Raw genomic sequence first — 25,747 nt, forward strand, 5'->3', positions numbered from 1 at the left:
CTCCTGGAAATGGAAAAAAGAACACATTGACACCGGTGTGTCAGACCCACCATACTTGCTCCGGACACTGCGAGAGGGCTGTACAAGCAATGATCACACGCACGGCACAGCGGACACACCAGGAACCGCGGTGTTGGCCGTCGAATGGCGCTAGCTGCGCAGCATTTGTGCACCGCCACCGTCAGTGTCAGCCAGTTTGCCGTGGCATACGGAGCTCCATCGCAGTCTTTAACACTGGTAGCATGCCGCGACAGCGTGGGGACGTGAACCGTATGTGCAGTTGACGGACTTTGAGCGAGGGCGTATAGTGGGCATGCGGGAGGCCGGGTGGACGTACCGCCGAATTCCTCAACACGTGGGGCGTGAGGTCTCCACAGTACATCGATGTTGTCGCCAGTGGTCGGCGGAAGGTGCACGTGCCCGTCGACCTGGGACCGGACCGCAGCGACGCACGGATGCACGCCAAGACCATAGGATCCTACGCAGTGCCGTAGGGGACCGCACCGCCACTTCCCAGCAAATTAGGGACACTGTTGCTCCTGGGGTATCGGCGAGGACCATTCGCAACCGTCTCCATGAAGCTGGGCTACGGTCCCGCACACCGTTAGGCCGTCTTCCGCTCACGCCCCAACATCGTGCAGCCCGCCTCCAGTGGTGTCGCGACAAGCGTGAATGGAGGGACGAATGGAGACATGTCGTCTTCAGCGATGAGAGTCGCTTCTGCCTTGGTGCCAATGATGGTCGTATGCGTGTTTGGCGTCGTGCAGGTGGGCGCCACAATCAGGACTGCATACGACCGAGGCACACAGGGCCAACACCCGGCATCATGGTGTGGGGAGCGATCTCCTACACTGGCCGTACACCACTGGTGATCGTCGAGGGGACACTGAATAGTGCACGGTACATCCAAACCGTCATCGAACCCATCGTTCTACCATTCCTAGATCGGCAAGGGAACTTGCTGTTCCATCAGGACAATGCGCGTCCGCATGTATCCCGTGCCACCCAACGTGCTCTAGAAGGTGTAAGTCAACTACCCTGGCCAGCAAGATCTCCGGATCTGTCCCCCATTGAGCATGTTTGGGACTGGATGAAGCGTCGTCTCACGCGGTCTGCACGTCCAGCACGAACGCTGGTCCAACTGAGGCGCCAGGTGGAAATGGCATGGCAAGCCGTTCCACAGGACTACATCCAGCATCTCTACGATCGTCTCCATGGGAGAATAGCAGCCTGCATTGCTGCGAAAGGTGGATATACACTGTACTAGTGCCGACATTGTGCATGCTCTGTTGCCTGTGTCTATGTGCCTGTGGTATATATATATATATATATATATATTCTAGAAGAATTTAGTATTAAATACACTCCAAGCCCAGGCACCTCGCAAACTTATCGACTACTAGCACCGAATCAATCGAATTCGATGACTCTTACAGCACAATAAGGACATAGTGCAACGTCGATAACCTACCAGTAGAAATAAGTAACGCGGACAGTCTCGTTTGTTTCTTCTTCGTGTATGCAGTCTCCTTTAAGTCATTGATCTAATCGTCTTTGCCTTTGATAATGGGACACAAATGGAAGTTTCGCCGCACCCTTCAGTTGTCCACGTGGTAGAGGGAGGGAGGGGGGGGGGCAGGAGCAGATGGACCTACGAATGTACACGTGTCGACAAAAACTGAACGGACGGAGCTTTACCTTTTCCGGCACGTGCAAGACAGAGCATACCGCTTTGATCACGTACACAATCTAGCAGGCGAGAGCGCGAGCTCACTGCTGCAGTGCCTGCTTAATGCTGCGACACGTGTTTCCACAGAGGAGTGCTTGCAGAAGAGCCGACCGAACTGACCTCCCCTTTCTTGTATCTTTCCACCCTCTGGGAAGTGCCTTTGTCGTCGATGATGGGCTTTATTCCGTATAGGCAGTTAACATTTTAGCAGCAGCGAACGAGTCCCCTGCAGCAGCTCGAGAGTGTACAGGTTTCTCGTAGCTCCGCCTCTCGCCCCTTCTCAGAAAGAGGGCCGACGTTTCTTTCCAATAGACTGCTGGCATTCTAATGAACGCTGTGTGTGCAGTTTGTCCAGTAGTAGTAGTAGTAGTAGTATCAGCTTTATTCATCAGTAGACCAATTTTTACAAGGATATAGGACATGTCAAAATATTTACAAGTTTAGACCAATTTAAAATAAGCTAATTCGTATCCACATACATTCACAGACTTCTAGTTAGAGACATTCATTAGATTTACTCCTGGTGTACAATACGTCTTTTACAAATAACTTACTGAATAATTTAATGCCACACTGTTCACTCATATCTCACTATCAGTCACTGCACACACTATACACACTGTTTCACTTCACTCACTACACACACACACACACACACACACACACACACACTGGTGATCTCTGGGCCATTTTCTGTACCGCAACCTCCCATTTACTATCCTGAAAAACAGAATCAGTATCCCTCTATAATGAGAGAGATATTGAGCGGCCGCGGCCGGGGTGGCCGAGCGGTTCTAGGCGCTACAGTCTTGAACCGCGCGACCGCTACGGTCGCAGGTTCGAATCCTGCCTCGGGCATGGATCTGTGTGCTGTCCTTAGGTTAGTTAGGGGTAAGTAGTTCTAAGTTCTAGGGGACTGATGACCTTAGAAGTTAAGTCCCATAGTGCTCAGAGCCATTTGAACCATTTAGATATTGAGCTCAGAAAGAGCAAGAGGTGTTAGTATTATGCTATGCATAGTTTAGGGGTAAGCTTTTTCAGAAAAGGAAAAAAGAAGGAAAAAAAGAAGGAAAAAACACAGTGTGAAGGTGTTATGTGGATGTTTTATAATCACTATTATTTATTTGTATAACTTTTACCAAACCCTACTCTGTTTTACCTAAGTAATCCTTCAATGTATAAAATGTATGTAGTTTTCAGCTGCCTTTTTAAATAAGTGTATTTTTGCAATTTATTTCATCTCTTTTGGTAATTTATTGTACAGTTTTATTCCTTGGTAGAAAATGCTGTTTTGAGATTTTTATATTTCTTTTTCTCGGTAAATGTAAGTTGAGTCTAGCTCTTGTTCCGTGGTCATGGACAGAGCTGTCTGTGCAGTAATCACCAATGTTATTTTTGATGTGTACAACCGACTGGTAAACGTATTCATATGGAGTAGTTAAAATCCCCAGTGTTTTGAACACGTCTCTCCAATGAGCTTGACTGCTGGCTCTTTTATGGAGTTTAAAAATTGTGTTTATATTTTGTGCATTTGTTTTCCAAAAAAGAATGCCATAGCTAAGAATTGAGTGTACATATGAATAGTATGTAACTAAAAGACACTGCATGTTACACAATGATGATAGGATTCTAAGGGCATAACATGTTGATGACATTCTGCTTGGAAGTACCTTTGTGTGTTCACACCACTTCAACTGCGAATCAATATTCATTCCTAGAAATTTTGCATTTCTTACGCAGTCTATACAGGTACCATCTACATTTAATTTGTCGTTTTCCCTCTTCAAACTGAAATTCATGGCATTAGTTTTCTTTATGTTCAATGTCACTTTATTGCTTATTGACCAATCGTGAGCTTCCTTGAGAGGTTCATTTGCTTTCTCTGCAAGGAATTCTCTTGTTCCCTCAGTGACTATATTATTGCTATCATCAGCGAAGAAAATTTTTCACCATGAGTAACACTGCTGGGAAAGTCATTGATGTATATAAGGAATAGTATTGGTCATAATATGCTACCTTGCGGAAGCCCTTTATAACCTATTTTGGTTCTGATAAGTGTTTTACTAAATGGTTAGATCTATTTGAAATATGTGTTACCTTTACTCTTTGTACCTTATCTGCTAAGTATGATCGAAACCAGTCATTAGCTACCTCTCTTATTCCTAATGCTTCTAATTTATTTAATAGAATCTGGTGGTCGACTGTATCAAAGGCCTTAGAAAGGTCCAAAAATATGCCCGTGATACACTCATCTTTGTCAAGAGCATAAAGAACAACTTTTGTTAATTCTACTATGGCTGACTCCGTATTTTTGCCACTTCGGAAACCAAACTGTTATTCGCTTAAAAGATTGTATTTATACCGGTAATTCATAATTTTTCTTGCCAGTTTTAACTGCTCTGGAAATGTCCCTGATGTGAAGGAGTCATTTATTGTATTTGTTAAGGGACCTTGTAAAATCTCTATGCATTGTTTCAGTACAGGCACTGGTACTTCATCAAAGCCTACTGACCTTTTATTTTTTAGCTTTTGAACAGTTTTATTGACTTCATTCTCTGTAGTTGGAAGTAACGTCATTGTATTTAGTGCAACATTATTTATAGGTGTTATATTTGTTTTGACGAATTTTTGCTGTAACTTCTCTGCTCTGCAATGTTGAAAAATGCTCGTTTACATAGTTTGCTAAGTGTTGTGGAATATTTATTACCTTATCCCCCTCCCTTAGCAGTACGTATTTCTGCGTTTGTTTGCCTATCTCCGTTTCCTTTTTTATAACATCCCAGACTGATTTGCTTTTATTCTCTGCATTGTATATGATTTTGTCATTAAATGACTTTTTTGCAGCAATCAGCACCTTCCTATAGATCTTTTTGTATCTACGACAGAAATTTAAGAATTCTGGATCATTGCAACTCTTTTTCATGGAACTGAGGTGTGTAAGTGTTTGGGAGCACTTCTTAATACCTGCTGTTATCCATCTGTTTTGTGAGATGTCGATACAGACATCCATACTTTTGGAAAAACCTTTTCATAGTTCACTTTAAATGATGTGGAGAATTTAGAGAATTTCACATTCACATTGGTTTCCTTATACACTTCATTCCAGCTTTGTTTTGCTAGTTATTTTGAAAAATCTTTTTTTGTGATTTCTGATCAATGTCGTTTGTAGGCTTGCAGCTTAGGGAATGATTCGATGCCTGATTTTACTGTTGTTATTTGACAGAGATGGTTTGATAGTCATAGATCTTTTACAGGTACATCACATTTTTCCCTGTCCATATTTATGGCCACATGGTCAATTACTGACGCAGTCATTGTAGTAACTCTTGTTGCACTATTGACCATTACGGATATGCCAAAACTTTGAAGGACATTTATGAGGATGCTGCTCGATTCATTTATGATATTAGCGTTGATGCTAACGATCCCACACAGAATTATGTTGACCTTTGTACTTGAGACTTTATCTAGAACTTCTGTTAATTTATTGAAAAAAGTGTCCACGCTACCACTGGGAGATCCATACACACACAAAATGACTAATTTCTTGGTGATATCAAGCCCTATTAATTCAATAGCTGATATTTCAAAGTGTTTGTCTTCACTTACAACTGGCAGGAGATAATTGCGTAGCCGTAATGCACAGAGTGTTTCTTATTAACATTTAACCCCCCCCCCCCCCCCCACACACACACACACACCGAGGTGACGCTTAAAAACGTGATTTTACTTAACACATGGGGCCGCAAGTTCCGGAAAATATCCCAGAAGTGGATGACAAATGCTGAACACCTGACGTCACCAGATGACGTACCTCACCGCATATGTAGCGATTGAGCACAACGATTCTACCCTCGCCAGTAAGAGACAGTGCTACAAGTCGGTCCGGTTTACAAACGTCTTTTGTGAATGTGACGTTTGTAAACGTAGAGGTTAAATAATTATTGTCCTCGTTGTTGCCAAGCAAAAGCTGTTCTAGTTTTGTATTTCTTTCTTTTTGTCCCTTCTTTTTTTGTTTACACACTTTATTTAGTAAACAACACGCAGGTCATTTACTGCTAACGATGCAATTCAGAAAACATACTTAGTCACTGGTAACGCAACACAATAGGATTTTTGTTGTACTGTACCTTGCAATTAACCACCGGAGACCGCGATACGGTTAAATACAAAAATAAATCCTACCTCAATCTACACACGTAACTGGTCTACTGCAAAGCAAAATAATACTGCCAGCCAGACGCAAGACTTCGACGCACAGAAGTCGCGCACGTAGGCCCAGAGACATACCGACGTCAATAATTGCTTCATTCGGCAAGTTAGGATGATCAGGTACGCAGACCGATAGGCTCCACCGCTGCACGTACGGCGAGGTACATCATCTGGTGACGTCACATTTTCAACATTTGTCGTTCACTTTTGGGGGATTTAGCGACATTTGAGGCCCCATGTGTCTTGCATTAAATTACTTGTCTCAGCGTCATCTACGTCGCTTCGGCGGTTTTTAAGCGTTAATAACGAAGACCCTGCAGTGCTGAAATGCAGAAAGCCATCAATAAAAAGTGTTGATACAAATACATTAAACAGATTTGTTGGAAAGGAGCTTCCGTTCCCTTTATGTGAGCAACGCCACAAGTATTACGATAAGCGACCTTATATGCTTTGCACTCATACAGTTACTCCCTACACAAAAACAACTATCTAAGAAGGAAATTTAGTGATGTATATGTATTAAAGCCACGCTTATTTCCTAACTTGACAATTATACTACATTCTTGTCCAGTAAAGGGATACATAATATCTTATCTATTTGCAACATTTTCGATGATTGGGACCCCACAAAGGAGTCAAAGACCGATTGAAGAAGCATTCTGATGGGTTCTTAGAGAAGCATAGCTCTACCTAATCCACACTTGCACCTTCTAACGTGTTGTCATATCCCTCCTATATTGCTGTATGATCTTATTTGACCGCACGTGCTTACACAGTTTATTCGACCTATGCTCTATGTAATTTGATGAATAATTCAGAATGCTTTGTCTTCCATCTACCAGAGTGCACATATGAAAGCAAGCGGAAATTACAGCGTTATTTTTTCCGAGGGCATACGACTCTATTGTATGGTTCAACTACGATGGCATCCTCTTTGGTAAAATATTCCGGAACTAAAATAGTCCCCCCTTCAGATCTTCAGGAGGGACTACTAAGGAGAATGTCGTCACCAGGAAAAGCAAAATTGGCAATCTACGGAATGCAGCCTGGAATGTTAGAACCCTTTATTGGAAAGGAATGTTAGGAAACTTAAAAAAGGATATAGATAGGTTGAATTTAGATATAGTGGGAATTACTGAAGTCCAGTGACAGGAGGAATAGGACTTCTGGTCAGCTGAGTACAGGGTGGTAAATACAAAATCAGATAGGGATAATGCAGGAGTAGGTCTAATAATGAATAAGAAAGTAGGAATGTGGGTCAGCTTCTAAAAACAGCATATTGAATGCACTATTGTAGTTAAGATAAACATAAAGACAACACCTCTCACGGAAGCACAAGTTTATATGCCAACAAACTCGGCAGATGATTGAGAGACTGAAAAATGTATTATCAGATAAAAGAAATTATTCAGATAGTTACGGGAGAGGAAAATTCACTTGTGACGGGGAACTGCAATTCGATAGTAGGAAAAGGAAGAGAAGGAAAAATTGTGGATGAATATGGACCAGTGTGAAGAAATTAAAAAGAAAGCGGCCTGATAGAATTTTACACAAAGTATAAATTAATCATCGCTAATATGTGGCTTATGAATCGTGAAAGAAGACTGGATCCGTCGCAGAGACCTGGTGACATCGGAAAATTTTATACTGATTAAATAATGGTAAGGCAGATTTTGGATTCAAATTTCAAACTGTAGGAGCAGATATGGGTCTGACCTTTATTTATTTTTTGTGAACTGAAGATTAAAACTGAACAAATAGGCATAATGTAGGAAAAAGATAGGTCATGGATAAGTTGAAATAATCAGAGGGTGTTGAATATATCAGAGGGAGTATTAGGTAATTGAACAGGGGAAAGCAATAAAGAAGAGGGCGAATGGGCAGCTTTGAGAGCTACAGGCAGCAAAGGATCATGTAGATATAAGGACACGGCATAGTAGGAATAGTTGGATGTCACACCAGATATGGACTTTAATTGATCAAAGGAGAAAAAATAAAAATGCATCAAATGCATCAGGTGAAAGAGACTACAAACGTCCAAAAAATGAAACAGACAGGAAGTGCTAAATGGCTAAGCAGGAAGACAGAGGCTAATGTAAGGATACAAAAATGGTTCAAATGGCTCTGAGCACTATGGGACTTAACATCTATGGTCATCAGTCCCCTAGAACGTAGAACTACTTAAACCTAACTAACCTAAGGACATCACACACATCCATGCCCGAGGCAGGATTCGAACCTGCGACTGTAGCTGTCACGCGGTTCCAGACTGAAGCGCCTAGAAACGAATGTAAGGATACACAAGCATATGTAACTAGGAGAAAGATAGATACCGACTATAGGAAAATTAAAGAGACGTTTGGAGAAAAAAAAAATCAGCTGTATGAATATCAAGAGCTCAGACGCAAAGCCAGTACTACGCAAACATGAAGGGGGCTATACGAGGGAAACGAACTTGAAGGCATTATTCTAGAAAGAAAAGAGTACACAGATGAAGACGAAATTGGAGATGTGATACTGCGAGGATTTTACAGAGCACTGAAAGACCTAAGTCGAAACAAGGCCCCTTGATTGGACGATATTCCCACAGAACTACTGACATCCTTGGAGGGCCAACTCTGAGAAACTATTCCACCTACTGTGCAATATGTGTGAGACAACTGCAATACCCTCCGACTTCCAGAAGAATGTAAGAATGCCAAGTCCAAGGAAAGCAGGACCTGACAGGTGTGAATATTACCGAGCTGTCGGCTTGATAAGTCTTGGTTGCAACATGCTAACACGAATAATTTAAAGAATAATGGAAAAACTGGTAGAAATCGACCTAGGGAGAGATTAGTTTGGATTCTGGAGAAATGCAGGAACATGCGAGGCAATACTGACCCTACTACTTATCTTAGAGGATGGGCTAAGGGAAAGCAAACCTACATTTACAACGTTTGTAGATTTGGGTAAACTTTTGACAATGCTGACTGGAATACACTCTTTGAAGCTGTGAGGGTAACAGGGTTAAAACACAGGAAGCGCAAAAGAATCTACAATTTGTACAGAAAGCAGACGGCAGTTTTAAGAGTCGAGGAGCATAAACGTGAAGTAATGGTTGAGAAGGGAGTGAGACGGGGTTGTAGCCTATCCCCGATATTGTTCAATGTGTGCGTTGAGCAATCAGTAAAGGGAACCAAAGAAAATTTTGGAGAAAGAATTAAAGATAAGATAGAAGTAAAAAACTGTGAGGTTCGCTAATGACGTTGTAATTCTGTCAGACACAGCAAACTCCTTGGAAGGAAGATGTAAGATGAACGTCAACAAAGGCGAAACAAGGGTAACGGGATGGAGCAAGGGCAACGGGATGCAGTCGAATTAATCTGGCGAGGCTCGGAGAATCAGATTAGAAAACGAGGCAGTAAAAGTAGTAGAGGAGGTCTGCTATTTGGGCAGCAAGATAACATGATGGCTGAAGTACAGAGAATATAGTTTAAAATGTGGATTGGTAATGGCAAGAAAAGTATTTCTGAAAAAGCAAATTTTGTTAACATCGAATGTACATCTAAGTGCCTGTATGCCTTTTCTGAAGGTATTTGTCTAGATTGTAGCATTGTATGGAAGCGAAAAATGGACGATAAACAGTTCAGATAAAATGTGGTTCCACAGAAGAATTCTCAAGATTAGATGGCTAGATCATGTAACAAACGAGGAGGTACTGAGCAGAATTGGGGAGATAAGAAATCTGTGGCACAACGTAGCTAAAAAGAGGGGTAGACTGATAGGACACATTCTGAGACATCATGGAATCTAATATTAGCGAGAAGTTTGTGAGGGGCGAGGAGCAGGGGAGGGAGCGTAAAAATTATAGACGGAGACCAAAATATGAACACAGTTAAGCACGTTCAAAAGTAGTTATTTGGAGATGATGGGGCTTGCACTGGGTTGAGTAGCATGGAGAATTGCATCAAACCAGTCTTCGGAGTGAAGACCACAGTGACAACATGCGGTGTCATCCCCCTCTTATCTCTAGTACTTACATTAAAACTCACCAGCTTCTACTATAAATTATGATTACTTCCCACCTATACTGCCTTTTCTAAGTGGACCTATAAATCACTGTAATAGGACATGAGTGTACGCAATGAAGTATAACTGCTATTTTATGGGTAGTAATTAAATGAATTATAATTATAATAATAATAATAATAATTATTATTATTATTATTATTTTACCGAGCAATACGTCTCGATACAGCATGAGTCACTACTAACTTAGAGGAGTGTGCAAGCTCCCTCTAAAGTGCTATTCCCACATTGTGAAGATCATGTTAACAAATGATAAGAAACCGTGTGGCATACGTTATTTGTTAAGATCATGATGTAGTCATAGACATCATACTAAGAGTTTATCTCTATAGATATTAACTGCCTCATTATGGAATGATGATGTGTGACGTCTGTGTTAAACAAAAAACAGCTACAGCCCTTGGACGTATATAATTAACAGCCTTTTCTGCTAAGTCTATTATCACTGTGTATCTCTTACACAATGCAAAATATGCAGAATATACAAAAGTCTACTCATCTTCTACGTACTTCATATCCAAAGCATCATGTAAACTAAAGTGAATTGCTGCATGTCACAGTAGTACCACATTTCATTACCTGAACACGTAAAAGATGTAACAAACCTATTAAAGAGAGAATTCCTACACTATACTGTCCATTGTATCTACACTGTCACTCGCTACACTAGTGGTATCAATAAGTGAGCGATACATTAATTTATTAATATAGAACAATTAAATTACGACAGTAGCGCTACATACGTCGTTTTTATACTCAAAATCTGTAATAGGGAATGATTAAGTCTGTTTGACAAATTGGTCCTTTTCCGTAAAACCTGTTTATAGGCGCCAATCCTAATTTGTTAATATCTATATTTGTGGCGAACAGTGTTCCGAAATACGAAAAATAGGTTTCTCCTGCTTTAATATAGCACTTCCACATAACATTCATGGAATCTTTGTTAAGAATCACATGTAGTTTATAGGTAAATAATTAAAATAATAGGCAATTCTATGTTCTGACACTAAATTCATGGTTGTTCAACGCTAATCAGTTTTCTGGAGGATGTGATAAGACCATGATGTAATTATAGCTACCACATTAAGAGTTGACGTACGTGTGGCTGACGTAGGAAAAGAATGACTATATTTTAATGAGGGTACTCTATTTTTCACAAATTAACAATTACGCAGGTCTACCGACAAATGAGTAGCGACTGCCTTTTGGATAACAATTTCTTAGCAATTTTTAGGTACGTTTGTATCTACTGTGTTTGATGTTTCACAAATTTTAACCAATATCGTATCAAGAAGGCCAAGGAATTCTGAAATCAAAACTGTATATGTACAGAGTGGTCTGCAAATCATTATGACGTACACCGAGGGTAGTTGAGTAATAACTGTAGACAGTGGGCTCAGTGTGAACTGAAATACTGACATCGACAGTCTAGTAGGGGCTACCTGTATGTGTGATAATGATCTTTTCAGTGTATTACTTTTATCATCTAGTCTTGTACAAAACGTTTACAACTATAATACATTTTGACTCATGCATGTGTCTTAATTGTAATGTATTCTTATATAGTTTTAGCACTGATTATAGCCACACAGCTCGATTTGCAATAAACAGATTATTAGCAAGTCATTGCAATAAGTTTCTCAATTTTCGTAATTTAGCTAACTTAAAATATCAATTGCAATGCCAAAATGTTGAGTGTCTACTAACATGGGAATTTCGAAGCTTCTACATCGACACCGATACTCCGAAGGCCACCTTACACGGAGTAGCGGAGGGTACTTCAAATGGTTCAAATGGCTCTGAGCACTATGGGACTCAACTGCTGAGGTCATTAGTCCCCTAGAACTTAGAACTAGTTAAACCTAACTAACCTAAGGACATGACAAACATCCATGCCCGAGGCAGGATTCGAACCTGCGACCGTAGCGGTCCTGCGGTTCCAGACTGCAGCGCCTTTAACCGCACGGCCACTTCGGCCGGCGGAGGGTACTTCGTGTACCAGTCTCACTTGCCACTTTTCCTTTCCTATCGTGAACGGTCCACGCAAAGAACGATTGTTGTAAGCCTCGTGTGGATCCAAACTTCTCAAATTTTATCTTCATGGTCTTTTCACGAGATATACTAAGGAGGAACAAGCGTATTCTGGCTCTCCTAGAAACATACGCTCTCGGAACTTTTTAACATTAAGGCACACCATGATGCAGAACGCCTCTCTTGTAACGTCTGCCACTGGAGCTGGTTGAACATTCGCCCGATGCCTTTGCACTCACTGACTGACCTGTAACGGAACATGCTGCTCTTCTTTGGATCTCATTTCCTCTCTCAATTGTATCTGGTATGGATCCCAGACTGATGAACAATATTCAAGTATATGAATGCATGGTGTCTGATCTTCCGGAGATGTCCGAATGAACGGACACTACTCACTCGTATAATTGATACGCCTAGCTGGGCAATGAAAACGCAGATGCCAGCCAAAAACTGGAATAACTGTAAGTAATCCGTTGTTTACGTAACAAATAAGACGCGAACTGTTTTATGATCTACAAATATTGCATATCAGTACGAAACTGTATCATTCCGGTTTCCACTCAAGATGCCTTAAGTAAAAGGCGAAACGCGACTGAAACAAATTAAATACATTGTAGCAAGAAAAGGCGATTTATATTTTTTTTTTTTATAGAACGAGTATTTCTGTGCTTGCTGCAGATGATGGCCACGCATACAGACTTGTTAACGAACAAAATCATGCTTCACGACGCAGTGGCACCAACAATATGAACAGCATGGATTCACGCACCGAGCCAGTACTCTGTGAACAACTACATGACTTTTGCGTTACGCAGTACAGAATCGCACGGGAATTTTGACGGTGGCTTCGGTAAGCCTGGGTGAGGTGGTGGCGGCGGACTCACCGTGCGGCGGGCCTTGGGGTCGGCGCCCTGCAGCAGCAGCTCCCGCACGCAGTCCACGAAGCCGCCGGCAGCCGCCAGGATCAGCGGCGTCGTCCCGTCCTGCAACAGGCCGCCACACCGCCGTCAGACACGCGCGTGCTCTGCTTACGGCTGTCGCACAATACATACGGGTTATCCGGCCTGCATGCACATTGCGGTGATTTTTGACATACAAAGAAAAAAAACAATATAAGTATTCTGGTGTAATTAGAACGAATATTTTCGATTAGAAGACACTATTATGCGAGTGACTTCGGTGTTAGCACTGGAAGACAATGCCATTACCAAAGACACGATCGGACTTCTCCTTGCTTCTTCAAGAACGAAACAATTACTTAAGGGGGGTAGGACGTCAAACGGGCCGACTTGAAGCAGGGGAGGCACCACAGGACATTTTATTTTCTACTGTCTATACCTTTACAAATAAATTCACAAAACTTTGTCAGCATGACCAGGAAGGATTCAGGATTCACACTCATAGTAGTGGAAGTGCAAAAACATAACAAAATAATTTTTTTTAGATATGAAATTTTATCATTTTTCACTTACTATTGGCTGCATTTGTTGCTATAGGTACATTTTTCTTCACAAATACGAGAGATTCATTGATGAATTTTGCACAGCATACAAACCATACTTACAGGTGTATGAAACTCTAGAATTTTCCAAATCTATTAAAAACTGTGGTAAAAATTCAGATGATTAACTACAAAATTTGATTTTTTCTAAACATAAAGTTTAAATCGTAACAGCTCATTCATTTTCTCATGAATCAAATAGATTCTAGAGTTTCAGACACTTGTAAGTATGGTTTGTATGCTGTGCAAAATTCATCAAAGAATCTCTCTTACTTGTGAAGGGAAATGTACCTATAGCAACAAATGCAGCCAATAGTAAGTGAGAAAATGATGAAATTTCACATGTAAAAAAATTATTTTCTTATGTTTTTTAACTTCCGCTGCTACAAGTGTGAATCCTGAATCCTTTCTGGTCGTGCTGACAAAGTTTTATGAATTTACTTGTAAAAGTATAGACAGTGGAAATTAAAATGTCCTCTGGTGCCTCTCCAGCTCCAAATCACCCCGTTTGACGTCCTACACCCATTAAACAAGACAAAAAATTTAATAGAACACGTTTATAAATCAGACTGGCAGGTACAAATTTCTTCTAGCCCCATAACATGTAGTTCAGAAAATTTGTGATTCTGAATTTTTAATAGCTATAAAAGTATACTATGTCATCAAAAGTATTCGGACACCCTCAAAAACACACGTTTTTCATATTAGGCGCATTGTGCTACCACTCACTGCCAGGTACTTCACATCGGCGACCTCAGTAGACATCGTGAGAGAGCAGAATGGGGCGCTCCGCGGAACTCACGGACTTCGAACGTGGTCAGGTGATTGGCCGCTTGTGTCATACGTCTGTGCACGAGATTTTCACACTCCTAAACATCCCTAGGTCCACTGTTTCCGATGTGATAGCGAAGTGGAAGGCCGACCTCGTCTGTTGACTGACAGAGACCGCCGACAGTTGAAGAGAGTCGTAATGTGTAATAGGCAGACATCTGTCCAGACCATCACACAGGTATTCCAAATGGCATCAAGATCCACTGCAAGTGCTATGACAGGTGGGAGGTGAGAAAACTTGGATTTCATGGTCGAGCGGCTGCTCATAAGCCACACATCACGCCGGCAAGTGCCAAACGACGCCTCGCTTGGTGTAATGAGCGTAAACATTGGACGACTGAACAGTGGAAAACGTTCTGTGGAGTGACGAGTCATGGTACACAATGTGGCGATCCGACGGCAGGGTGGGGTATGGCAAATGCCCGGTGAACGTCATCTGTCAGCTTGTGTAGTGCCAACAGTAAAATTCGGAGGCAGTGGTGTTATGGTGCGGTCGTGTATTTCATGGAAGGGGTTTGCACCCCTTGTTGTTTTGCGTGGCACTATCACAGCACAGGCCTACATTGATGTTTTCAGCACCTTGTTGCTTCCCACTGTTGAAGAGCAATTCGGGGATCGCGATTGCATCTTTCAACACGATCGAGAACCTGTTCATAAAGCACAGCCTGTGCCGGAGTGGTTACACGACAATAACATCCCTATAATGGACTGGCCTGCACAGAGTCGTGACCTAAATCCTATAGAACACCTTTGCGATATTCTCCTCAGTGCAGCACTCCGTGAAGAATGGGCTACCATTCCCCAAGAAACCTTGCAGCACCTGACTGAACGTATGCCTGCGAGACTGGAAGCTGTTATCAAGGATAAGGGTGGGCCAATACCATATTGAATTCCAGCATAAGTGATGGAGGGCGCCACTAACTTATAAGTCATTTTCAGCCAGGTGTCGGGGTACTTTGCATCACATTGTGTACTTACAACGTTTATAACGAAAATCGTGGGGTGCATACAGTATAGAATTGATGTGTTAGTAGTTCAATTCAAAAATGGTTCAAATGGCTCTGAGCACTATGGGACTTAACTGCTGAGGTCGTCAGTCCCCTAGAACTTAGAGCTACTTAAACCTAACTAACCTAAGGGCATCACACACATCCATGCCCGAGGCAGGATTCGAAGCTGCGACAGTAGCGGTCGCGCGGTTCGAGACTGTAGCGCCTAGAGCCGCTCGGCCATCCCGGCCGGCTTCATCGTCATGCACCAACATTTTGTTTGCATAGTTCGTAGTCTGCGGAGCTTGTAACAGGTTTACAAATAAAAATATCTAAGCTGCTCTTTCATTTGACGTACTATTTATAATTCTAAGTGAAATACAATAAATGCTAAAAAGTATTAAAACCGGCATATTCATTTTGAAACACACTGTATTGTATTATCTATTGCATGTGCTCCACGTTTCTCGTTATAAGGCTTACAAGTATTTTAATAGCAATTAAAGATTCACAACTGGCTGTTTTAAGAACTGTCTGGGGCTAGGTATCTGTATGGAACTAAGACAAATTATTTCATATGTTTTATCCAATTTAAAAACGTGTTATTTAAATATTTTCTGCTTTACAGTCATATGTATGTGAATTCTGTCAGTGGATTTTAAACGTTTTGATGAGTTTATATAGTACTGTAGCGAACTACTGTGACAGGACTGAAAACAAAAAACCAACAGAGACTGGCCGACCAGCCATGGGCCGCCAACAGCAGTTAGCCGAGTATGAAAAAAAAAAAAAAAAAAAAAAAAAAAAAAAAAAAAAAAAAAAAAAAAAAAAAAAGAAAAAAAAAAAAAAAGCCAACGCTACGGCACAACAACAAAGTCGAAACAGTAATTCAAGAGTGAGAACCTTAGGCGTAGCAAAATTTGAGATCAAACTAAGATTGTATAATGATAAAGATACAGTAGCGCAGCAAATACACAACTGAAGCTAGAGCCGCGGCTCGGCTAGCAGTTTAGTACAAGTACAGCACAAGCAGGCGGACAAGGTGAGCGTGGCCGTACAGCGTCGTGAAGTAAGTGCTGAAGAGGCGATACTAGCGCTCGTAGATGGAGCAATGTCGTCTAGCGACCTTTATCGGGTTACACACGTACCGCCTAAAATGCATTCCAATAACTACCCCCACAAAATGCTGGTCCTGCGGGGCAGCCGAAATGTCGGGCGGTACCAACCCTTTTCACGCCACCCTGAGGTTGGTGGAAGGATAAGACAAACAATGAAACGAGTTATTATTGCACGTCATGCAGTTCTGATGTATGTTTGAAATTTCAAGTACCTAGCTCATCAAGAAGTTAGTTTAAAGTCAACTGCAAAACTTGTACACTACAGACAGACAGACAGATACGAAAGCGAACCAACAAAAAAGAGTTAAGAAGTGAATCAAGTATCAATTTTTGAGGATAGTCGTGAGAAACTATGTCAACATTATAGGGGATTTGCTTGTATGCGTCATGTGGCCAAACTGTTTGAGAAGATCCTGGAAAAAGAGTGTACAGAAGATAGTAGGACAGGGAGGAGCAATGTGGGTTTACACCAGGATTCAACTTTTAGTGTAAGGCAGTTCTGAGAGAGTGACTACAAATTTGAAAAGCCTCTATTAATGGTGTTCCACCATCCAGATAGCCACGCCTGTAAAAGTGCAACTTCCAGGATAGGGAGGAGTGCAGGCTCCAGATAGACTCCGCTCGGCAGATTAACAATGGGGCTCAGTCTATCGGCCAGCTTGGATGTTTGCCTCATCCCACTGGATGAATACTGGGTTGGTACCCAAGTCTCGCCTCAGTTACACAATTCTCGAAGATTTAGAAAAATTTCGCTCACTTGCACATGAATAACACTGCACACAGACAGTTGGGGTACACACATTCCATCCTGGAGACTTATGGGATAATTACAGGAAGGGCATCCAGCAATGCATTAAACTAGCTGTCCCAAATCCTTCAATAACCACGCTGACCTTACTCTGATGCACGACGAAGGCAGAAGAAAAAGAAGATGGTGGTCCTGGCATTGAGAAGGCGAGATCTGGGAACTCTTCAGGAAAGAGAAACTGAAAGGACTACTTGGAGAAGAAAGTTTCAGGCACCTGGGAGTGCAGTAGAAGACACTGAGAGGAATGGCACGAAGATTAGTGAATGGCGAAGGCAAGCACATGGATTCCTGCAGAGTAAGAATACTGGTCTGCAAATCGGATGTACCAGCTAAAAGTGAAGAAATATTATACCGAGAATATTACGCTCCAATACTGACGTGGCTAATGAAGAAAAGGAAGCTGGGCAGGATATAGGCTTGCTAGGTGTAGTTTCAAAAAAGCAGAATAGGAGTAACTTGAATGGATAGAACCAGGAAGTGAGAGAAGCAGTGAAAGACAAGCTCATGCAAGACACTGTAGGAAAGAAAAGGTTATGTTGGTATGGACACGTAAGGCATGAGAGTTGGCAGGATACCAAGACAGGGTAATCAAATGACAATAGGAGGCGCGACATCTAGCGGAAGACCGAGAAGCAGATGTATCTTTGGAGCGAAGGAATGTGTGAAAAAGAGACGAGAAAATTGGGACAGAGTGAAGAGAGGAAGAGGTAGGAGGACACGAAAAAGATGGAGAGGGGCTGGAAACTGTACAAGAAGATGATGATGATAATTGTTTCCCGTTTGACTTTCCTCATAATGCGGAGAGACAACCGTCGTAAAATGTCCGTGGCAGATTTCGTATAATTATCTTTGCCTAGCCCTTTGTTTAAGAGCTAAGGTTTGTTAATTTCAAGTCCGTTGCTTCCAGCAAGTAGAGCGTCAGAAATGCAGTGGGCCATCTGGCGAGACACGTAGGGTTTTTTTGTAAACTCACATGTATTTTGGATTATCCGTATTTTTCGCTTATCTGCACAGTCTCGCGCCTGCATTAACCCGGATCATCGCCAGTTTGCGCAAGAAAAATAAAAAAAAGTCTGTAAAGATGTTTTATGTAGAACCTATTCTTAATAAACAACATAATACATCTACACATTTCTACAGTTGTTAAGTGACAGATATTTCCGGATATATCTAGTTAAACTTGTGGTAGACACCACGAAGTAGTAGTCTGTCCCAGTGGTACACCAAACAGCGCTATCAGAACCCCCTAAAACGAGAAAAAATCTGTTACATCCGTCTATGGGAGGTGGTCCAAGTAGACTGTACAAGAATTCAGCTCTAGCAGGATATTCTTCCTCACAGTGAGTTATTCTGTTGGAGGGTAGATGCAAGGAGTGGTCATGGTTATGATTGTGGAAGACTAATAATTAGGCGCTTGTTAATTTCGTTATCTTTATTATTGATTATGTACATGAGAGTGGAAATTGGAAATTTGTGGTCAGGTCTTATGGGACCAAACTGCAGAGGTCATCGGTCCCTAAGCCTACACACTGCTTAATCTAACTTACACTGTGGACAACACACGCACCCATGCCCGAGGGAGGACTCGAACCTCCGACCGGGGGTGGGGGCACGGACCGCTGAACCTCCCAAGCTATTAAGAGACCATTCTCCTCAGTCACCCTATAAAATAACGATTTTTATGATTTTTTGAAGAAACTAATGTAGCAATCAACGTAAATCTTTTTGCAAATTAATTATTTTTGGACAACATTTTCGTAATTTTTAAAGAAATTTAGTCATCATCAAGCTCCCGTCAGAGGAGTTAAAGCTGTTCTGTCCAAAATTAGGTGTGTCCGTGACGGAAGTCCTGCAGTAAGTAAATATTATCTGAAATCAAGAAACAAACAATTTTCTTAATCAACAGGATACTGTGCACGGAGTACTAACACCGTTTTCTTAAATTTGAAAAAGAAATAAAATTGAGGACTTTGTTTGAAAAGTTGTTTTGTCGTGTGTTTGTGATCACGTCTTTTGTAATATGCTCTGAAATTTAAAAAAATAGGCTATTACTCCTGGCGGGCATGCCCGTGGAGTAATTCAACCAACTGACAGAAAGATATCTATATTAGTGTGCTCGCAATCCATTCCGCCAGCTTGAAATGCATTCCACCTTTATTTCAAACGTCCCCTATTTTATTACTTTTTTCAAATTAAAAAAAAAGACTGTTTTTTTACTTAGTGCGCAGTATCTTATAGATTAACAAAATTGTTCGTTTCCTGATTTGAGGTCAAATTTGCAGACTGCACACCTCATTTTGGACAGAGCAACAGTAACTCCTAGGATCGGAAGCTTAATGACGACTGAAAAAAAAAAAACTAGAAAATTTTGTCCAAGGATCAATTAATAATGTGCAAAAAGATTTACGGTGATTGCTTCCTTATTACTTATGAAGAAACAGGCACGATCGCAAAGTATCATTTACTTAAAATGAGCGGTTTGGGCACATACAGTGGCGAAGTGCTGGGCAGTTTCAGCACATAGTACAACTTATCTGAAGATGGCCTACTGTATGTGCCGAAACTGATAATTTTAACTAAATGATACTTTGCGATCGTTTCTGTTTCTTCATAGGTAATTAGCACAAGTAAGATGGCTGACACTGCTAACCATGTTGGCAAAAATCATGATTGCTTCATTAGGTTTTCAAAATCGTACAAATCGCTTATTTTACACTGACTGAGGAGAATGGAACCTTACGATAACACGGAGCCTACTTTGCTGCAAGACATCGTCGCAGATGCAACAGATTTATGTTGCTTATTATTAACGGTGACAGTGCAGTATCCGGACAAGAAAGCCAGTAATGTCTTAAAAATGTACGTGTGTGTTTGTGTATGAGAAAGAGAGAGAGAGAGAGAGAGAGAGAGAGAGAGAGAGAGCTCGTAAACACAGCATAAACAAGTAGAAATAAAGTGAAACGAGAGGGGAAGCGCGAAGTCGAAAACGACACTCAACAACAACGGAAGTTGCCTCGGGCCAGCGCCACTAATTACGCAGCTGTGCTTGCTAATTGCGGACGCAGCGTAACCTCCTGAGGCCCTCGACACGTAAATGTGTCTTTGTGGCACCTATACAAAAACCGTGAAGCCAAGCAAGTCACTGCAGGCTGATGGCGCCAATCCTCAGAGGGATGACACATTTATTAATTTTATTTTATTTACTGACGAGGCTACATTCACGAACCACGGAAATGTTAATTAGCATAACATGCATTATTGGGCAACTGAAAATCTATGTTGGCTGCGGCAATTTGCACGCCTAAAACCGTGGTCGGTGAATGTGTGGTGTGGGATTCTTGAGGACAGAATTATAAGCCCCTGTTTCATCGAAGGAAATCTTAATGGTAGAAAGTACACCACATTCCCACAAGAAACATTAGGTCTCTTAGTGAAAGAAATACCTTTAGTAACAAGGAACAGAATGTGGTATCAACACGATGCGTGTCCGGCGCATTTTTTGCTGATGGCTAGAAATGAGTTTCAGAGACAATTTCCAAATCGCGGCCGTCTCGCTCGTCAGATTTGACGCCTCTGGATTTTTTTCTTGCGGGGATTCGTAATACACATTGTTTCTAAAGACGTTTCAGCTACACCTGAAGATATGCGAGAGAGAATTGTCAGGGCATGTGCTTCGATAAGTGCCAATGTGATACCGAATACCACTCAATCCATGATAAGAAGTTTGCCACCTTTGTAACCTTCGTTGACCTTCAAAGACCTTACTGTTACACGTCATTGGATTCGTCTCGATAGCCGCTATCAGAAAATTAGTACCAAATTATAGAATCGCATTTAAAAAAACAAAGTTGACCTTAATATCTCCGACGCGAACCCACCTAGCAACAAGAAACCAATGTCATATTATGGCCTCCGTTGTCAAATGCAACATTTGTCCCAAAAACTTTTCAGCTATCATACTTTCGGAGTTATTCTAGGTGGCAATAGTTAGTGAATCAATCTGAATACAGAGATTAACAGAATAGTAGACATATAGGTCGCTGCTGCTACGGTCGCAGGTTCGAATCCTGCCTCGGGCATGGATGCGTGCGATGTCCTTAGCTTAGTTAGGTTTAAGTAGTTCTAAGACTAGGGGACTAATGACCTCAAATATTAGGTCCCATAATGCTTAGAGTGATTTGAACCATAGACATGCAGAAAGTGAGAAAGCACTGAGAAACAATGAACATGGCAGAGGATGGGCAAATAAAAGTGGCTCGGACGAGTAGATACAATTGAACGTAAATGACTGCATATAACCACACCCCGTGACATGTGCCCCATGTACAAACCGTCGTGCGAGCTGTGTCAGTGGAAGTGGAGCAATGCAAAAGGGCGATGGTACTCACAGTGGGACAGTGCGTGTTCGTTGTGGAAATGTAAGTGACAAAGTCACGGAAACGGCATGGTCAGTTGTCTGCTGAGAAATCTTATGGTGCGCCATAATTAGCCCGGAAATGGCATCAGACAAGATCTGTTTTGAACAAGTCAAAACACATTTTCAAACGTGTCCGCACATCAGAAAATGTGACTGCAGTTCATCAGAAAATGCTTCAAGAGTCCTACCAAAACAACTCGACGCTTGTTGCTAGAGATCACACGGCGATGATACGGACGAATGCTCCACCTGGACCTGCACACGCTGTCCTACCGACTGTGTGTTCGTTCAAGCATTGAAAACACCGTATGCTCCACAATGTCTCCATTTCACTGAGGTAACAATCTGTGGTTTGGACATGGATCTGTTCTTTATATCTCATGAAACCTGGTTTCACTTGAGTGGTTATGCTGAACTCACAGAATCGCAGGTTACAAGTAGCAGAGAATCCGCACAAATTCCATGCAACATCGCTGCATCATTAGAAGGTTGGGGTTATACATCTATATCCACATTTATACTCCGCAAGAAACCCAACGGTGTATGGCGGAGGGCACTTTACGTGCCACTGTCATTACCTCCCTTTCCTGTCCCAGTCGCGTATGGTTCGTGGGAAGAACGACTGCCGGAAAGCCTCCGTGCGCGCTCGAATCTCTCTAATTTTACATTCGTGATTTCATCGGGAGGTGTAAGTAGGGGGAAGCAATATATCCAGAAACGCACCTCTCGAAACCTGGACAGCAAGCTACACCGTGATAAAGAGCGCCTCTCTTGCAGAGTCTGCTACTTGAGTTTGCTAAACATCTCTGTAATGCTATCACGCTTACCAAATAACCCTGTGACGAAACGCGCCGCTCTTGTTTGGATCTTCTCTATCTCCTCCGCCGACCCGATCTGGTACGGATCCCACACTGATGAGCAATACTCAAGTATAGGTCGAACGAGTGTTTTGTAAGCCACCTTCTTTGTTGATGGACTACATTTGCTAAGGACTCTCCCAATGAATCTCAACCTGGCACCCGCCTTACCAACAATTAATTTTGTATGATCATTCCACTTCAAATCGTTCCGCACGCATACTCCCAGATATTTTACAGACGTAACTGCTACAGTTGTTTGTTCCGCTATCATATAATCATACAATAAAGGATCCTTCCTTTTATGTATTCCCAATACATTACATTTGTCTATGTTAAGGGTCAGTTGCCACTCCCTGCACCTAGCGCCTATCCGCTGCAGATCTTCCTGCATTTCGCTGCAATTTTCTAATGCTGCAACTTGTCTGTATACTTCAGCATCATCCGCGAAAAGCCGCGTGGAACTTCCGACACTATCTACTAGGTCATTTATATACACTCCTGGAAATGGAAAAAAGAACACATTGACACCGGTGTGTCAGACCCACCATACTTGCTCCGGACACTGCGAGAGGGCTGTACAAGCAATGATCACACGCACGGCACAGCGGACACATCAGGAACCGCGGTGTTGGCCGTCGAATGGCGCTAGCTGCGCAGCATTTGTGCACCGCCGCCGTCAGTGTCAGCCAGTTTGCCGTGGCATACGGAGCTCCATCGCAGTCTTTAACACTGGTAGCATGCCGCGACAGCGTGGACGTGAACCGTATGTGCAGTTGACGGACTTTGAGCGAGGGCGTATAGTGGGCATGCGGGAGGCCGGGTGGACGTACCGCCGGATTGCTCAACACGTGGGGCGTGAGGTCTCCACAGTACATCGATGTTGTCGCCAGTGGTCGGCGGAAGGTGCACGTGCCCGTCGACCTGGGACCGGACCGCAGCGACGCACGGATGCACGCCAAGACCGTAGGATCCTACGCAGTGCCGTAGGGGACCGCACCGCCACTTCCCAGCAAATTAGGGACACTGTTGCTCCTGGGGTATCGGCGAGGACCATTCGCAACCGTCTCCATGAAGCTGGGCTACGGTCCCGCACACCGTTAGGCCGTCTTCCGCTCATGCCCCAACATCGTGCAGCCCGCCTCCAGTGGTGTCGCGACAGGCTTGAATGGAGGGACGAATGGAGACGTGTCGTCTTCAGCGATGAGAGTCGCTTTTGCCTTGGTGCCAATGATGGTCGTATGCGTGTTTGGCGCCGTGCAGGTGAGCGCCACAATCAGGACTGCATACGACCGAGGCACACAGGGCCAACACCCGGCATCATGGTGTGGGGAGCGATCTCCTACACTGGCCGTACACCACTGGTGATCGTCGAGGGGACACTGAATAGTGCACGGTACATCCAAACCGTCATCGAACCCATCGTTCTACCATTCCTAGACCGGCAAGGGAACTTGCTGCTCCAACAGGACAATGCACGTCCGCATGTATCGCGTGCCACCCAACGTGCTCTAGAAGGTGTAAGTCAACTACCCTGGCCAGCTAGATCTCCGGATCTGTCCCCCATTGAGCATGTTTGGGACTGGATGAAGCGTCGTCTCACGCGGTGTGCACGTCCAGCACGAACGCTGGTCCAACTGAGGCGCCAGGTGGAAATGGCATGGCAAGCCGTTCCACAGGACTACATCCAGCATCTCTACGATCGTCTCCATGGGAGAATAGCAGCCTGCATTGCTGCGAAAGGTGGATATACACTGTACTAGTGCCGACATTGTGCATGCCCTGTTGCCTGTGTCTAAGTGCCTGTGGTTCTGTCAGTGTGATCATGTGATGTATCTGACCCCAGGAATGTGTCAATAAAGTTTCCCCTTCCTGGGACAATGAATTCATGGTGTTCTTATTTCAATTTCCAGGTGTGTATATTGTGAAAAGTAATGGTCCCATAACAATCCCATGTGGCACGCCAGAGGTTACTTTAACGTCTGCAGACGTCTCTCCATTGAGAACAACATGCTGTGTTCTGTTTGCTAAAAACTCTTCAATCCAGCCACACAGCTGGTCTGATATTGCGTAGGTTCTTACTTTGTTTATCAGGTGACAGTGCACAACTGTATCGAACGCCTTCCAGAAGTCAAGGAAAATGGCATCTACCTGGGAGCCTGTATCTAATATTTTCTGGGTCTCACACGATCGCTGTTTCCGGAATCCATGTTGATTCCTACAGAGTAGATTCTGGGTTTTCAGAAATGACATGATACGCGAGCAAAAAACATGTTCTAAAATTCTACAACAGATCGATGTCACAGATATAGGCTTATAGTTTTGTGCATCTGCTCGACAACCCTTCATGAAAACGGGAACTACTTGTGCTCTTTTCCAATCATTTGGAACCTTCCATTCCTCTAGAGACTTGCGGTACACGGCTGTTAGGAGGGGGGCAAGTTCTTTCGCGTACTCTGTGTAGAATCGAACTGGTATCCCGTCAGGTCCAGTGGACTTTCCTCTGTTGAGCGATTTCAGTTGCTTTTCCATTCCTTGGACACTTATTTCGATGTCAGCCATTTTTTCGTCCGTGCGAGGATTTAGAGAAGGAACTGCAATGCGGTCTTCCTCTGTGAAACAGTTTTGGAAAAAGGTGTTTAGTATTTCAGCTTTACGCGGGTCATCCTCTGTTTCAATGCCATTATCATTCCGGAGTGTCTGGATATGCTGTTTCGAGCCACTTACTGATTTAACATAAGACCAGAACTTCCTAGGATTTTCTGTCAAGTCGGTACATAGAATTTTACTTTCGAATTCACTGAACGCTGCACGCATAGCCCTCCTTACGCTAACTTGCACATCATTTAGCTTCTGTATGTCTGAGAGGTTTTGGCTGCGTTTAAATTTTGCAGTGAAGCTCTCTTTGCTTTCGCAGTAGTTTCTTAACTTTGTTGTTGAACCACGGTGGGTTTTTCCCGTCCCTCACAGATTTACTCGGCACGTACCTGTCTAAAACGTATTTTACGATGCCTTGAACTTTTTCCATAAATACTCAACATTGTCAGTGTCTGAACAGAAATTTTCGTTTTGATCTGTTAGGTAGTCTCAAATCTGCCTCCTATTACTCTTGCTAAACAAATTTCCATCCTTTTTTTATATTCCTATTTACTTCCATATTCAGGGAAGCTGCAACGGCCTTAT

The 25,747-nt window shown here is 42.8% G+C and overlaps 1 protein-coding gene across 1 annotated transcript in view; it reads right to left on the reverse strand.

Moving 5' to 3' along the window:
- Positions 1–25,747, reverse strand: part of LOC124605405 (ankyrin repeat domain-containing protein 29-like) — a 619,167-nt gene that overhangs the window by 131,507 nt on the left and 461,913 nt on the right. The window contains exon 3 of the mRNA XM_047137058.1: positions 12,928–13,026. Within this exon, the coding sequence (XP_046993014.1) occupies positions 12,928–13,026 (99 nt within the window). The remainder of the gene's footprint in view (positions 1–12,927; positions 13,027–25,747) is intronic.

This window comes from Schistocerca americana, chromosome 1, assembly GCF_021461395.2.
Source record: "Schistocerca americana isolate TAMUIC-IGC-003095 chromosome 1, iqSchAmer2.1, whole genome shotgun sequence".
In the NCBI taxonomy this organism is placed as follows: Eukaryota; Metazoa; Arthropoda; class Insecta; order Orthoptera; family Acrididae; genus Schistocerca; species Schistocerca americana.